Below are 16,937 nucleotides of genomic sequence, written 5' to 3'. Positions count from 1 at the left end.
GTGAGGTGACTATATAAGCGCTCCACCCCGCTCAGGCCGACCCTTGTCTACGAGCACAACCTCTGCCTTAGCAGCAGAAACGAGCCAACCACGAAATGGCACAGAATGACAACAGCACCTTTGTCATTTCCCTACCAACCAAGTGTGTCTATGCTTTATTGAACCCCGCCCCCAAACCCCCTTTCCCTGTTGTGTTCTGTGACGTCACATCAGCTGCGGGCCGCGGTGGACGCAGGGCTGGGTTTCCATTTTCGCAGCAAGTGAGTTTCGGGGAACAACAATATGGAGCCGGAGATGGAGGACAAAACGTTGGAGCTGATGGTGAGTTTTGGATCGCATGATAACTCACTGCCCCCTAATATCGATATCAGGGTCTTTTGTGGGTGAGTAATGTGGTATTATCATTTGAGAGTAGGAAAGATCGAGAGGATTTGGAAACATGGGCCAAGATGACAGACAAAATAAATGCTTACAAGCTAGGCTAGCGAATAAGGGGAGGGCCCTGATCTAGTATTATTAACCTGTGGTTCAGGTTTGTTATTTTCCCTAGCCAACATCTAATTATATTTTAGAAATTATGGGGATCAGGATGATTGTCATCCGAATGGTAGTTACAGGTCGACAGGACTAATGAGTCGTCTATTGTATCCATAACAGAAAAGGGCCTTGAAGTGCCCCGTCGTCGTTGGCTGGACGCTAGCTACCAAGGCAAGCTAGCTAACAGTACAGCACTGAATCGTTACGCGATTTGATCTCACTGCGTCGCCGCTGCGCCATATGTACGGATCCAACAAGTTCGACCCCAACTAGCCACCCAGTTGTCTAGCTATCTGATTAACGTGAACGATCTAGCTACTTGTCAAACACTAGAATATAGCTAGCTACCGCTAGCTCTGTTAATGTTAGCGATAACTAACATTGACTGTCTGAGGCACTCCCAACCCTGACTGCATTCATAACCGAGCATTGGAGTTTAATTTATCTATACTGAATTATTCAATTTCTAAACCCACGTCGGTAAGTAGTAAACAAAGTATCCCAGAATTTTGAACCTTCTACGTAATGACAATCTTTCAAGCGAAAAATGAGGGCCGGAAGTTAACGTAACGATTCTTGGCTAACAGCTAGTATAGCTTTTCAGAAAAGAACGTCATACTGCGCTAGTCTAATGTTAGTAGCAATAATTGTAGGCATTCAGCTACCTGCTGTACGCCCATACGCGTTACCTTTGATTTACGGTAGAATACACCGAATATTACTTTCTAACGTTAATCTTTCCGATTATCTAGCACACATTACTTTACTGATATATTGGCAGCTGTAGCTACAGCCCATTTGTTTGCGTACTGTCACTTTCACTGCAAAAATCTTCAAAATTAGCGTTCATGAAGTAGTTCTATATGCTCCTGTATAGACTGCGCTGGACATTCAAGGCTTGTGGTATTTGCTAGGCTATATTAAGTTAACCAAGTGACACTCCGTGTGGATGCGGTCAGAACGTACTACTACACTATAATGTCTGCAAAATGATTACACGTACTGCATGTGTTTTTGCAACCAGTATTCTGACGTTCATGTTGTGATACATGTCATGAGGATATCGAGAACACAGCCAAAGGTGTCCAGCACCCTCTGTGCTGTTCTATAAAAGGGGGTGGCAATAGATCCCTCAAGAAGCAACAACTGTCTTTTGCAGTTGTCAATGTTTTGTCATGATGTTTTAAATTAAATGTTTCTGTTAGACAGTCGGGTCTTATAAGATTTAATCGTAAATTGTGTGGTACAACCAACCTAACAAGGTTTGCAGTTCGACTTCGAATGTATGGTGCTGGGGCAGCTACAGGGCTAGCATCAGTCTGCTACAAACCAACAAGCCTTCACTAATACACTTTAAAGTTACTTTGATTGACAGCTTATTCAGCTGTTAGATTATGGCAACTGCTGAACTAGAATTTTTATTTGGTCCCTGTGGGTGTTGACAAGTTTAGATCAGTTTCTGCTCGCTGTGTTTTGTCTTAATGAGTAGTAACTCTCTTGATGTGGAATACTAATGGCTTGTCTCTCCTCAGAACACTACTTTCATGGACTCCCAGACAGATGACTTCTCATCAAAGAAGACCACAGTGTTCAAGGTGGGCCGAGGGACAGTGCACGTTACTGTCATTTAACGGAAGTGCAAATAGAGGAGGGCAGAAATAAGCTTCTTTACAAGAAACTTATTAGCCTAGTTTACCTTGCAGAATGCATTTATATGGTTAATATATTTATTTATCCTTATTCTAAAATGGTGCCATTCATCTTGACCGTCTAGCCATGGTATACAGTGGTTGGGGAAATATTAACCGTACTAATGCCAGATTTAAGCAAAGTCTAAAACCCTTTTCATCAGAGCACAACATTATCTTGGCCATAAAAAGGTTTAGTCCAGATGGTCCCAAACCAGACTAAATCTATAGCTTTTTTCCTAGACGCACATCAAGGTGTGTTCTGGACTTGGAGAGAGAAAAAACTTTAGTGTGTGTATATGTGTATATATATGTATGTGTGTGTGTGTGTGTGTGTATATATATATATATATATATGTGTGTGTGTATGCATGCTGCTGAGTGGTTTTTGTTACCAAATGGAAACAAATTAGGGTTGACCCATTAGTATTTGCGTGACTGTGACATTTAATGTTGTTCATTTTTAGAAGCCAATGATGACTATGCCAGTTTGCACTTTCATCCATGCGGACATGAGGTGCATCTAAGCGCCAAACGGAACACTGGCTGTGTTCCGTTTACATCGATCAAAACTTTGCCCCATGTCAAAAAAAAAAACATTTAGGCCTACAGGTTATGGCAGAAGTTTTTCCTTTCTGGGACAAATTGTGCATTTTTATAGTTTACATTAAGTATGTCAAGGGCCGAGTTAAACTAGTTACTCTAACAGCTACAAGCTGATTTCTTGAACATATGCTAGGGAATGTATGTATTTACATGGCACAAGAAGAACTTTAGTGATGGGTTACTCAAACAGATCTGCTTCAAAGGTGGGCTGCAGGTACGTATGCCAAGAGCACACAACTTTAGATATTTATTGGATTGTGTTTGCTATTTATAATAGTATTTTTAAGTAAATACATTGTGCTTTGGCATGCTAGACTTGAACGTGGTCAATAATTAGCAGTGATAGGATGTTCAACTCTACTGAATCGGGTCTTTGAGTTGTTCAGCAAATAGCACATCTTTTGACTGATTTCCTTCATTTGTCTCAATAATGCTCAGAGCACCCAATGACCCATTGCCAGTGAGCAATACACTAAAGACTCTACATACCAGTGTCGTCTTCAGAATAGGGGGCTGTTGCAGACATGCTTTAGATGTGTACAGTGGGGAGAACAAGTATTTGATACACTGCCGATTTTGCAGGTTTTCCCACTTACACAACATGTAGAAGTCTGTCATTTTTATCATAGGTACTCTTCAACTGTGAGTGATGGAATAAAAAAAAAATCAAATTCCAAAAATCACATTGTATGATTTAAGTAATTAATTTGCATTTTATTGCATGACATAAGTATTTGTTACATCAGAAAAGCAGAACTTAATATTTGGTACAGAAACCTTTGTTTGCAATTACAAACATCATACGTTTCCTGTAGTTCTTGACCAGGTTTGCACACACTGCAGCAGGGATTTTGGCCCACTCCTCCATACAGACCCTATTGGGTTCAAGTCTGGTTAGGCCGCTCCAGGACCTTGAGATGCTTCTTACGGAGCCACTCCTTAGTTGTCCTGGCTGTGTGTTTCGGGTTGTTGTCATGCTGGAAGACCCAGCCACGACCCATCTTCAATGCTCTTACTGAGGGAAGGAGGTTGTTGGCCAAGATCTTTCAATACATGGCCCTATCCATCCTCCCCTCAATACGGTGCAGTGGTCCTGTCCCCTTTGCAGAAAAGCATCCCCAAAGAATGACGTTTCCACCTCCATACTTCACAGTTGGGATGGTGTTCTTGGGGTTGTACTCGTTCTTCTTCTTCCTCCAAACATGGCAAGTGGAGTTCCATCCATCTTCTTCCGCTTATCCGGGGCCGGGTCGTGGGGGCAGCAGTCTAAGCAGAGATGCCCAGACTTCCCTCTCCCCAGACACTTCCTCCAGCTCTTCCGGGGGGACACAGAGGCGTTCCCAGGCCAGCCGGGAGACATAGTCCCTCTAGCGTGTCCTAGGTCTTCCCCGGGGTCTCCTCCCGGTGGGACGGGACCGGAACACCTTCCCAGGAAGGCGTTCCGGAGGCATCCGAAACAGATGCCCAAGCCACCTCAGCTGACCCCTCTCGATGTGGAGGAGCAGCGGCTCTACTCTGAGCTCCTCCCGGGTGACCGAGCTGCGGAGAAAGCTCATTTCGGTCGCCTGTATCCGGGATCTTGTCCTTTTGGTCATGACCCAAAGCTCATGACCATAGGTGAGAGTAGGAACGTAGATTGACTGGTAAATCGAGAGCTTCGCCTTGCGGCTCAGCTCTTTCTTCACCACGACAGACCGATACATCGACTGCATTACTGCAGAAGCTGCACCGATCCGTCTGTCAATCTCCCGTTCCATCCTTCCCTCACTTGTGAACAAGACCCCTAGATACTTAAACTCCTCCACTTGAGGCAGGCACTCTCCACCAACCTGAAGTGGGCAAGCCACCCTTTTCCGACTGAGGACCATGGCCTCGGATTTGAGTTCAGACCAAAGATATCTATTTTTGTCTCATCAGACCACTTTACCTTCTCCCATTCCTCCTCTGGATCATCCAGATGGTCATTGGCAAACTTCAGATGGGCCTGGACATGCGCTGGCTTGAGCAGGAGGACCTTGCATGCACTGCAGGATTTTAATCCATGACGGCGTAGTGTGTTACTAATGGTTTTCTTTGAGACTGTGGTCCCAGCTCTCTTCAGGTCATTGACCAGGTCCTGCCGTGTAGTTCTGGGCTGATCCCTCACCTTCCTCATGATAATTGATGCACCACGAGGTGAGATCTTGCATGGAGCCCCAGGCCGAGGGAGATAGACCGTGATCTTGCACTAATTCCATTTTCTAATAATTGCGCCAACAGTTGTGGCCTTCTCACCAAGCTGCTTGCCTATTGTCCTGTAGCCCATCCCAGCCTTGTGCAGGTCTATCATTTTATCCCTGATGTCCTTACACAGCTCTCTGGTCTTGGCCATTGTAGAGAGTTTGGAGTCTGTTTGATTTAGTGTGTGGACAGGTGTCTTTTATACAGGTAACGAGTTCAAACAGGTGCAGTTAAAACAGGTAATGAGTGGAGAACAGGAGGGCTTCTTAAAGAAAAACAAACAGGTCTGTGAGAGACGGAATTCTTACTGGTTGTTAGGTGATACTTATGTCATGCAATAAAATGTAAATTAATTATTTAAAAATCATACGATGTGATTTTCTGGATTTTTGTTTTAGATTCCATCACTCAGTTGAAGTGTACCTATGAAAAAAATGACAGACTTCTACGTGGTTTGTAAGTGGGAAAACCTGCATAATTGGCCGTGTATCAAATACTTGTTCTCACCACTATACATGTGGTTCAGATGAAGTCCATTTAAAACTACAAAGCATTAAAACGCTCTAAATGCATTTAAAACCCGCAGTATGACTCATTCAGCTTCAACATGATTCTTTTGATTGTGATTGGGTGGGTGGGGAGAGTGGCTCATGCACCGCCCCACGCCATTTGTGTAGCCGACACAACTAGTTTGATATCAGGACAATCATTTGTTAGATTACCGTTTGACCAAGTCATTAAACTTGGCACAAATACTTATAGCTTATGAAAGTTGCACTGGTACAACCAATTAAAAATGGAACTCGAAATGCTATTCTAAAATGTGGTGAAAATGCAACTGTTTGGTTCCAGTCTGGAGCTCTGTAGGTAGCATACTGTATAACCACAGGGAGGTTGGGAGCAATTTAGAGGGAAATGAAGGAGTGGTGTGCATGTGTGTACAGACAGACGGCTGCATAGTTTTGATAACGTTATTAGACGTTTAAAAGCTTTCCAATCTGTCTCCGTAGAAGCGTTTTATTTGAAATTTTGTGATTCATTGTAATAACATCTTTTTTGGTTCCGGACTCGGGCGTTAAACCTACATGTCCTGGGAAACCAACTGGAAAAGTTTTCATGAGTCCGTCTGCCAGGTCCGTCCTTTACACTGAGACCGCGCCGCCTCTCTGTCTTTCTTCCCTTTTCTCCAGACCATCACTAACGGCCCCATGACGGGCTCCAGGAAGCGGCCGTCGGAAGGGAACTACGAGAAGGAGAAGGACGTGTGCATCCAGCTGTTTGACCAGTGGTCCGAGGCAGACCAGGTCGAGTTCGTGGAGCACCTGATCTCGCGCATGTGCCACTACCAGCACGGCCACATCAACTCCTACCTCAAGCCCATGCTGCAAAGGGACTTCATCACCGCCCTGCCAGGTGCCCTGCCGTCTGACATGACCACAACGCACCTTATAGTGCCCAGTCATGACCACAACGCGCCTTATAGTGCCCAGTCATGACCACAACGCGCCTTATAGTGCCCAGTCATGACCACAACGCGCCTTATAGTGCCCAGTCATGACCACAACGCGCCTTATAGTGCCCAGTCATGACCACAACGCGCCTTATAGTGCCCAGTCATGACCACAACGCGCCTTATAGTGCCCAGTCATGACCACAACGCGCCTTATAGTGCCCAGTCATGACCACAACGCGCCTTATAGTGCCCAGTCATGACCACAACGCGCCTTATAGTGCCCAGTCATGACCACAACGCGCCTTATAGTGCCCAGTCATGACCACAACGCGCCTTATAGTGCCCAGTCATGACCACAACGCGCCTTATAGTGCCCAGTCATGACCACAACGCGCCTTATAGTGCCCAGTCATGACCACAACGCGCCTTATAGTGCCCAGTCATGACCACAACGCGCCTTATAGTGCCCAGTCATGACCACAACGCGCCTTATAGTGCCCAGTCATGACCACAACGCGCCTTATAGTGCCCAGTCATGACCACAACGCGCCTTATAGTGCCCAGTCATGACCACAACGCGCCTTATAGTGCCCAGTCATGACCACAACGCGCCTTATAGTGCCCAGTCATGACACCCGATACGCCCCCCCACCATTACACGCAGCACGTGTGCCCGTTTCCTCAAGCCCTTGTCTCCTCCCCGTGTCTTTTGGCTTGTAGCTCAGGGTCTGGACCACATAGCGGAGAACATCCTGTCGTTCCTGGACGCCCGCTCGCTCTGCTCGGCGGAGCTTGTGTGTAAGGAGTGGCAGAGGGTCATCTCGGAGGGCATGCTCTGGAAGAAGCTCATTGAACGCATGGTCCGCACGGATCCTCTGTGGAAGGGCCTGTCGGAGAGGCACCAGTGGTGAGTACGGAGTACGGGGCGCCCTGGGTCCCAGCGAGATTCGCTCAGATCGCCGGCGAAGTGGACCGGTGTGTTATCGTCTGAACGATTGTCCACGACTCCACACCACACTAACGGACTCTCGATGTTGTGCTGGCGACTGCATTTGTTCTCTCTTAGGGAAAAATACCTGTTTAAGAATCGAACCACGGAAGTCCCTCCGAACTCCTACTACCGCTCCCTGTATCCCAAAATCATCCAGGACATCGAGGTGGGTGCTTTTGCTGACCCCCCCCCCCCCCCCCCACTCCTCTGACCGACCTGTCCTCTTTCCTGTTCACTGACCCGGTTCCCTCTGTCTCGTCAGACGATTGAGGCCAACTGGAGGTGTGGGCGGCACAATCTGCAGCGGATCCAGTGTCGCTCGGAGAACAGTAAGGGGGTTTACTGTCTGCAGTATGACGACGACAAGATCATCAGCGGCCTCAGGGACAACTCCATAAAGGTTGGCTGAAAGGGGGAGGAGGGGGTCCTAATCTGATGCCCCTTGTGTGTATTCAAAACAATTTCACGTGGTCTGTATTTTAAACGGCAGGACGCTTGTACAGTGTCATCGCGCCGTCCATTTGGAAGCGCTTCTTTTGGCGTGAACATCTCGCCCTGCTTGTCATCCGTAGATCTGGGATAAGCAGTCGCTGGAGTGCCTGAAGATCCTGACGGGTCACACGGGGTCTGTGTTGTGTCTTCAGTACGACGAGCGGGTCATCGTCACCGGTTCCTCGGACTCCACCGTCAGGTGAGCCCCCCCCCCCTCGACAGGTCGGCGTGGTGCGTTGCGGTGCGTCGCGGTTGACTCGGCGCGTTTGACTTTCGCCGCTTCTTCCTCCCTCCTAGGGTGTGGGATGTGAACTCCGGGGAGGTGCTGAACACTCTGATCCACCACAACGAAGCGGTCCTCCACCTGCGCTTCTGCAATGGCCTGATGGTGACGTGCTCCAAGGACCGCTCCATCGCCGTGTGGGACATGGCCTCGCCCACCGACATTAGCCTGCGCCGCGTGCTGGTCGGCCACAGGGCGGCGGTCAACGTGGTGGACTTCGACGACAAGTACATCGTGTCAGCGTCCGGAGACCGCACCATCAAGGCAAGTCTCGCACCCTCAGCGCCCCCCCCCCCCTTCCCCAGCTGCTCAGGGTCGCCTCGGCAGAGCCTGAAAGGTCTTAAAGCGCGCTCTCTGGCGCAATAAATGCAGAGTGTTTTCTGACACCAGGTAAGGCTGTGACATCTGTCCCCACGTCCTGTCTCCTCCCATAATACGTCCCGTTAACGTCATCGCCATCACCTTCATTCGCACTAGTAGTGTGATGGTTTAAATGGCAGAACTTCGCGTTGGGAGAGGGTTATCCCTAACCAGGCAAGTCGTTTTTACTTGGCACAATAAGCTGCTCTGTGAGCCATCAGAGCTGTAATGTTTGCAGGGGCCTGACGTCTGTTTAAGCCACTGAAGATGCATAGAAAATCATGCGGATTTGGTAAACTAACTTGTTGCTTATTGTTTAACTTCTGATGAGATGTTTGCTGCTTTGACAGAATCAGACCCAGAGAAGCTGCATTGTCAAGGCTAACTGCTGATAAATATGACCATTTATATTTTTAGCTGAAGTGCAAGCCAGCTGTTTGGTGCTCTTGCCAGTCCTCATTTAAATTTCAGTTTTTTCGTTCGGCTTCCTTCCTTTGATAGCAAGATATCAACCTGCCACATGGAGGCTCTGGCATGAATTTTGTCTAGTTCCAGTTTGATGTTTTGATTGACGATGACAGCCACCTAAACTCTATTGTGGAAAGCAAGTGGACCAGCGCGATACAGAAAAATTCCATTCTCAGTTTGAGTGGAGTTGTTTGCTTTGCTTCACTAGATTTAAAAGAAGTTGATAAACGTTCAGTATTATTGTCCATTCGTTGCGCCCCTTAACACACTGAGTATGTCTATATATACCTAGTGTATATTTACCCTGTAAATATGTAGGATGCTGCTTTGACATTATATATACACATTACTGCAGATACTGGGTGTTGGGCTTAATGCAGTGTCTTCTATTCTCTATGAATCTGATAGCCAGTTGGATATGCCCACACCACAACCGTTGTCTGTCACCATGCTGTCTGTTGGACCGCCTCTTTGGTGCTTTCCAGTTGTTACATCCTCCAGCGCTCTGATCCACAGGGTGACTTGCCAATCAGCCACGCCTACGACGTGCCCCCTATTCAAACCCACCAAATCCTCTCATTCCGGCAGTTGTTCTGCAATGTGTCCAGTAGAGGGCAGCGTAGAGCGAGTTTTGGCCCGGAGTGAGAGGCCTGCTTTGGGAAGCACTGACTGAACCTGGAGTCAAGAGTTGACGTCCCTTCCCCTGGGGGCCAGGCTGTGGGCCTGCCCGTCTGTTTGCAGCGGCCCCGGCCTCAGCCCCGCCTCCGTCCGTGTACCTCCCCCTGTCTTCCAGACGCTGGATTTGTGGGCAGCCTGGATTCCAGGAACAAAGAGACCCTGGCTAGCCCACCCATCACCCTGGGAGACGGGCCAAGGCATTCCGTACCGAACCGTCTCCCGCACACTATGCCCCAGCTTTGAAAACATTCCCCAAGTAATAAAACAGCAGACTGCAATATGTGAGGCCGTGTTCCTCCTCCAGCCCTTAATCCTTGTATTACTATTAAACCTTAGTGTGTTGAGGTGAGTGTGTTCGTTCAACTGCAGTGCCGTCCTCATTGACATGCGACTGCGGGTGAAGACCTGAGCTCAGAGCTCCGGGCGCCGACTAGCACCAAATAGATTCTGTTAAAGGGAACCGGGTAGGTGGTGTCAGGTGATGGGTTATGCAGGCATGTGCCCCTGTTTCGGGCCGACCTCTTGGGCTGTTCCTTTGGGCTCACGTTGTGCCGCGTTACCCCCCTGCAGGTGTGGAGCACCAGTACGTGCGAGTTTGTGCGCACCCTGAACGGCCACAAGAGGGGCATCGCCTGTCTGCAGTACAGAGACCGGCTGGTGGTTAGCGGCTCCTCCGACAACACCATCCGGTGAGTCCCCACTGTCCCCAATGGGGAGATGTTCATATCGGCATCTGGAGTTGGAAACCCAACGTCCTTTATCGTGACTGCTGTCTGCGATGTTACTAATGGAATGCTGATTCTCTTTCCAGGTTGTGGGATATTGAGTGCGGGGCGTGTTTGCGGGTGTTGGAAGGCCACGAAGAGTTAGTCCGCTGCATTCGCTTTGACAACAAAAGGATCGTTAGCGGCGCCTATGACGGGTGAGTTCTTCTTTGGTCCCTCTCTGGCAGGTATTAGTCTGGCCTCATCTCACTACTAACGGAGGTCTGACTGTGTTTAATCCTGCAGTACTGCTAATCCTTGTTATTCTCTCACAGGTAATGTCAAATGCTAGGTCCCCGATTTCGATCTCATTCTGTTCATTGGATTGATGCTGGTGGGCTGTTAGAGATGGAGATCTTCCCTGTTCTGCTGGTCTTGGAAGACTTGTGGTCTTTGACGTTGTTATTAAAGTAGCTTTTCTGTTCTGTTCTTTCGTAGGAAAATCAAAGTCTGGGACCTGCAGGCAGCTCTGGACCCTCGTGCCCCCGCCAGCACCCTCTGCCTGCGGACACTGGTGGTGAGAGGAACCTGGGGACGTTAGGGCTGGTTATTGAGGAGGAGGAGGAGGAGGAGGATGGTGACGTTAGGGCTGGTTATTGAGGAGGAGGAGGAGGAGGAGGATGGTGACGTTAGGGCTGGTTATTGAGGAGGAGGAGGAGGAGGAGGATGGTGACGTTAGGGCTGGTTATTGAGGAGGAGGAGGAGGAGGAGGAGGGTGACGTTAGGGCTGGTTATTGAGGAGGAGGAGGAGGAGGATGGTGACGTTAGGGCTGGTTATTGAGGAGGAGGAGGAGGAGGAGGATGGTGACGTTAGGGCTGGTTATTGAGGAGGAGGAGGAGGAGGAGGAGGATGGTGACGTTAGGGCTGGTTATTGAGGAGGAGGAGGAGGAGGAGGATGGTGACGTTAGGGCTGGTTATTGAGGAGGAGGAGGAGGAGGAGGATGGTGACGTTAGGGCTGGTTATTGAAGAGGAGGAGGAGCCTGGTGACGTTAGGGCTGGTTATTGAGGAGGAGGATGGTGACGTTAGGGCTGGTTATTGAAGAGGAGGAGGATGGTGACGTTAGGGCTGGTTATTGAGGAGGAGGAGGAGGAGGAGGAGGAGGATGGTGACGTTAGGGCTGGTTATTGAGGAGGAGGAGGAGGAGGAGGATGGTGACGTTAGGGCTGGTTATTGAGGAGGAGGAGGAGGAGGAGGATGGTGACGTTAGGGCTGGTTATTGAGGAGGAGGAGGAGGAGGAGGATGGTGACGTTAGGGCTGGTTATTGAGGAGGAGGAGGAGGATGGTGACGTTAGGGCTGGTTATTGAGGAGGAGGAGGAGGAGGAGGATGGTGACGTTAGGGCTGGTTATTGAGGAGGAGGAGGAGGAGGAGGATGGTGACGTTAGGGCTGGTTATTGAGGAGGAGGAGAAAGAGGATGGTGACGTTAGGGCTGGTTATTGAAGAGGAGGAGGATGGTGACGTTAGGGCTGGTTATTGAGGAGGAGGAGGAGGAGGAGGATGGTGACGTTAGGGCTGGTTATTGAGGAGGAGGAGGAGGAGGATGGTGACGTTAGGGCTGGTTATTGAGGAGGAGGAGGAGGAGGAGGATGGTGACGTTAGGGCTGGTTATTGAGGAGGAGGAGGAGGAGGATGGTGACGTTAGGGCTGGTTATTGAGGAGGAGGAGGAGGAGGAGGATGGTGACGTTAGGGCTGGTTATTGAGGAGGAGGAGGAGGAGGAGGATGGTGACGTTAGGGCTGGTTATTGAGGAGGAGGAGGAGGAGGAGGATGGTGACGTTAGGGCTGGTTATTGAGGAGGAGGAGGAGGATGAGGATGGTGACGTTAGGGCTGGTTATTGAGGAGGAGGAGGAGGATGAGGATGGTGACGTTAGGGCTGGTTATTGAGGAGGAGGAGGAGGAGGATGGTGACGTTAGGGCTGGTTATTGAGGAGGAGGAGGAGGAGGATGGTGACGTTAGGGCTGGTTATTGAGGAGGAGGAGGAGGAGGAGGAGGATGGTGACGTTAGGGCTGGTTATTGAGGAGGAGGAGGAGGAGGAGGATGGTGACGTTAGGGCTGGTTATTGAGGAGGAGGAGGAGGAGGATGGTGACGTTAGGGCTGGTTATTGAAGAGGAGGAGGAGCCTGGTGACGTTAGGGCTGGTTATTGAGGAGGAGGATGGTGACGTTAGGGCTGGTTATTGAAGAGGAGGAGGATGGTGACGTTAGGGCTGGTTATTGAGGAGGAGGAGGAGGAGGAGGAGGAGGATGGTGACGTTAGGGCTGGTTATTGAGGAGGAGGAGGAGGAGGAGGATGGTGACGTTAGGGCTGGTTATGGAGGAGGAGGAGGAGGAGGAGGATGGTGACGTTAGGGCTGGTTATTGAGGAGGAGGAGGAGGAGGAGGATGGTGACGTTAGGGCTGGTTATTGAGGAGGAGGAGGAGGATGGTGACGTTAGGGCTGGTTATTGAGGAGGAGGAGGAGGAGGAGGATGGTGACGTTAGGGCTGGTTATTGAGGAGGAGGAGGAGGAGGAGGATGGTGACGTTAGGGCTGGTTATTGAGGAGGAGGAGAAAGAGGATGGTGACGTTAGGTCTGGTTATTGAAGAGGAGGAGGATGGTGACGTTAGGGCTGGTTATTGAGGAGGAGGAGGAGGAGGAGGATGGTGACGTTAGGGCTGGTTATTGAGGAGGAGGAGGAGGAGGATGGTGACGTTAGGGCTGGTTATTGAGGAGGAGGAGGAGGAGGATGGTGACGTTAGGGCTGGTTATTGAGGAGGAGGAGGAGGAGGATGGTGACGTTAGGGCTGGTTATTGAGGAGGAGGAGGAGGAGGAGGAGGATGGTGACGTTAGGGCTGGTTATTGAGGAGGAGGAGGAGGAGGAGGATGGTGACGTTAGGGCTGGTTATTGAGGAGGAGGAGGAGGAGGAGGATGGTGACGTTAGGGCTGGTTATTGAGGAGGAGGAGGAGGAGGAGGATGGTGACGTTAGGGCTGGTTATTGAGGAGGAGGAGGAGGAGGATGGTGACGTTAGGGCTGGTTATTGAGGAGGAGGAGAAGGAGGATGGTGACGTTAGGGCTGGTTATTGAGGAGGAGGAGAAGGAGGATGGTGACGTTAGGGCTGGTTATTGAGGAGGAGGAGAAGGAGGATGGTGACGTTAGGGCTGGTTATTGAGGAGGAGGAGAAGGAGGATGGTGACGTTAGGGCTGGTTATTGAGGAGGAGGAGAAGGAGGATGGTGACGTTAGGGCTGGTTATTGAGGAGGAGGAGAAGGAGGATGGTGACGTTAGGGCTGGTTATTGAGGAGGAGGAGGAGGAGGATGGTGACGTTAGGGCTGGTTATTGAGGAGGAGGAGAAGGAGGATGGTGACGTTAGGGCTGGTTATTGAGGAGGAGGAGAAGGAGGATGGTGACGTTAGGGCTGGTTATTGAGGAGGAGGAGAAGGAGGATGGTGACGTTAGGGCTGGTTATTGAGGAGGAGGAGAAGGAGGATGGTGACGTTAGGGCTGGTTATTGAGGAGGAGGAGAAGGAGGATGGGGACGTTAGGGCTGGTTATTGAGGAGGAGGATGGTGACGTTAGGGCTGGTTATTGAGGAAGAGGAGGAGGTGGATGGTGACGTTAGCGCTGGTTATTGAGGAGGAGGTGGATGGTGAAGTTAGCGCTGGTTATTGAGGAGGATAGTGACTGTGATGGTGTCTTTCAGGAACACTCTGGCCGTGTCTTCCGGCTCCAGTTCGATGAGTTTCAGATCATCAGCAGTTCTCATGACGACACCATCCTCATCTGGGATTTCCTCAACGTGTCGACCAATGGACAGACTGAGGGCCGGTCGCCCTCTCGCACGTACACATACATCTCCAGATAGCAGGTAAGCTCTTCCAAATGGCAGCGAAACGCACTCACACGTCCTTCACCAGATAGAAGTAACGTCTTACGGTCATTGGGTTACACACCAATGTTTACTTGAACCCAATCAAAATAGGGTCAAGAAATGTAAGTTGCATGTTTAATAGTGGTTTATGTTTTCATTAAGTGTGTGTGTTTGTGGCTTTTTGACGAATCAACCATGTCTGAAGTACATAAAAAAAAGATTCTGTTCATTTGGAATGAACATTCATCTTAGGACCTACGTCTAAGTAACTCTGTTATTTTTGAGGTTGTGTAGTTTTATATTGAATTGATAAACCGACACCGCGATATGTTGCCATGAGCAACAGGAACACACCCGATAAGACGACTTGCCTAGCGTGCTGAGTGTGTGTGTGTGTCTCCGCAGGGCAAGCCTGGTGGAATGTGGGTGTGTGTGTGTCCCGGGACAGTCCTAGTGGCCAAGTCAGTGTGTCAGGAGCAGACACACCCTTCCCACTCCTCCATCATCTGCTCTGCATCATCTCTGTCCTCCTCCCGGTCGCCACGCGACCCCCCCCCTCAAACAGACTGTACCCCCCCAACCCCCACCCCCCCTCCACACGAACACACTCCCACATGGAGCGGAGTCTGTTGGGTCACGCCCCATCGCCCCCCTACTCTGCCCACCCCAGACAGAGGAGCAGCCACAGACATGAAGGAATCTGAACTGACTGGCTGCAGAGACGGAAGAGGAAGAGGGCTGGAGACGGCCCGAGACCGACGTTCTGGAGGATTTAAAGAGGTGGGCCGGGGCTCCGCTCCTCTCAACCAGACTGAGACCGGTGCCTGATGCCTGTCTCTTCAGGCACCAAGGACTCTGTCAATCTTGTTCTTTTCTCATATTTTGTTTGGTGGAAGTAAAAGGAAGAAGAAAAAAAAAAAAAGACTCTGTGGAAGAAAGCGAGCCAGCGTGTTTGTTTCTTCCCTGAAGACTGTACTGCATGGATGAATGATGGGACAACGTTGTGTGCTAGTGACCTATTTCTGTTTTTCTAACTTTTTATTTTTATTTTTTATTTGGGACTTTTAATTAATTTAGCTCTTTGTTACATTGTACTAATAATTGTAATTTCCCTCTCTGCCTCCCCGTCCCTAGATCTGTACCTTGCGCCCCCTTTTCACCTTACCTGTCTTGTTCTGCCCCCCTCTTGCCGTTTGCCTGTCTAGGTTCTGAATGACCCCTTACTGAGCTCAAATTAGTTGTAAACAGAAATGTCTCGTCTAAAATGGTGTTGTATATTGAAATGATTTTTTAAAGGAGAAAAAAAACATTATTAATAAGAATAAAGTACTTGACTGTGAAGGAGTGTATAACATTGTATGAGCCGTGTTTGTGCAATATCACATATGGACAGACCAAACCACTCCTTTGCTGAAGCTGACCTCACATTGGTTCTCTAAGACTCCTGAGAGAGGCCCTGGTTTCACAATGACAGAAGCAAGAAGTCTTAACATTTTCTAGTTTAATGAGTGTGGCTCTGGAAACTGGCAGAACACAAGTGAAGTGAGGATATACTGTATATTATTAACTCTAAATTGGTGTTTGGAGAGACAGGAGAGTGAGTGTGAGTGTATCCAGGGGAGGATCAAAGCCAGTCTGCAGACAGGACATGCTGGAGCCCAGAAAGGGTGATCAGGAATGCAGTACTGTACTGGAACCCACATTCCTCAGCACACACACACAGCCTGTCCGTTTTCTCCCTCACGCATTCTCTCAAGGAAATGTTCTGTGGTGTTGTGTGGTAAAAAGCTGTACCTCCGGCCCTGCCCTAGCCAATAATACAGGCCTGCATGTCTGTCCAGCTGCAGGGAATGATGTGATTATGGGTGTGGCTGTTAATGAGACACCTACTTCTGAAAGGGATGCGCTGCTCTCAAGCAGGTTCCAGAATGCTTATATCTCCTAGTTCAGTTTCCTCGTATTTGGGGCATTTCCCCAGTCCGTTTGCTATGTTCTGTGTTAACCTGATGAGCATTCTTTCCGTTCATTCGCCCGTCGTTTGTAATCCACCAGACGTGGTCACTGTGATGGGCTCAGTTGGTTTTCCAAAGGAAAACTCAGTGGCTCTAATCCTATAGTGTGGCTCATGTACTCTACATGTCTGTGTGATGCTCCCATTCTTTTGTCCACCAGGTGGCCTTTTCCAAGGAACGGCAATGATTCAGAGCATGTTGCCAGCAATGTTAAGGTTTGGAGTTGTTTCCTGTATTGTCTGTAATCATGTAGGTTAAAAAATACATTGACTAGCACATTGATAATGTCTCACACAACATGGCAAACCACTAGCAGACAGGAACATAGAAGGCAATACCATTGGTCCAAAACATCTATTATACCATCAAGGTAAATAAATTAATTTAATAACAATAACAATGGTAAGGAAGTCCATGATATTGTTTCTCAATCTGACAAACTGAAGATAGTGTACTGACTGTTGTAGCAGCGTTCTGTGTTGGGTCAATAGACAGGAACAGTAGCTCGCGTGTCGAACATGAAGG

At 49.2% G+C, this 16,937-nt stretch overlaps 1 protein-coding gene across 2 annotated transcripts; it reads left to right on the top strand.

The window, feature by feature from the left end:
- Positions 1-195: 195 nt before the first annotated feature.
- Positions 196-15,749, top strand: fbxw11b (F-box and WD repeat domain containing 11b). Of its 2 annotated transcripts, none has more exons than XM_029121004.2 (13): positions 196-321; positions 2,070-2,132; positions 6,242-6,464; positions 7,225-7,411; positions 7,571-7,661; positions 7,758-7,895; positions 8,068-8,186; positions 8,285-8,534; positions 10,347-10,465; positions 10,588-10,698; positions 10,979-11,057; positions 14,233-14,397; positions 14,806-15,749. In XM_029121004.2, the coding sequence occupies exons 1-12, from the start codon at positions 283-285 to the stop codon at positions 14,392-14,394; spliced, it is 1,581 nt and encodes a 526-aa protein (XP_028976837.1). In that variant the 5' UTR covers positions 196-282; the 3' UTR covers positions 14,395-14,397; positions 14,806-15,749. The 2 variants fall into 2 exon arrangements, with proteins under 2 accessions (XP_028976837.1, XP_028976838.1); XM_029121005.2 differs by lacking the exon at positions 196-321 and adding an exon at positions 365-383.
- The last annotated feature ends 1,188 nt before the right edge of the window (positions 15,750-16,937 follow it).

The sequence above is a fragment of the Esox lucius genome, chromosome 7 (genome assembly GCF_011004845.1).
Source record: "Esox lucius isolate fEsoLuc1 chromosome 7, fEsoLuc1.pri, whole genome shotgun sequence".
In the NCBI taxonomy this organism is placed as follows: domain Eukaryota; kingdom Metazoa; phylum Chordata; class Actinopteri; order Esociformes; family Esocidae; genus Esox; species Esox lucius.
Note: the sequence above shows the minus strand (reverse complement) of the source record. Positions and strands in the feature narration are given on the sequence as shown.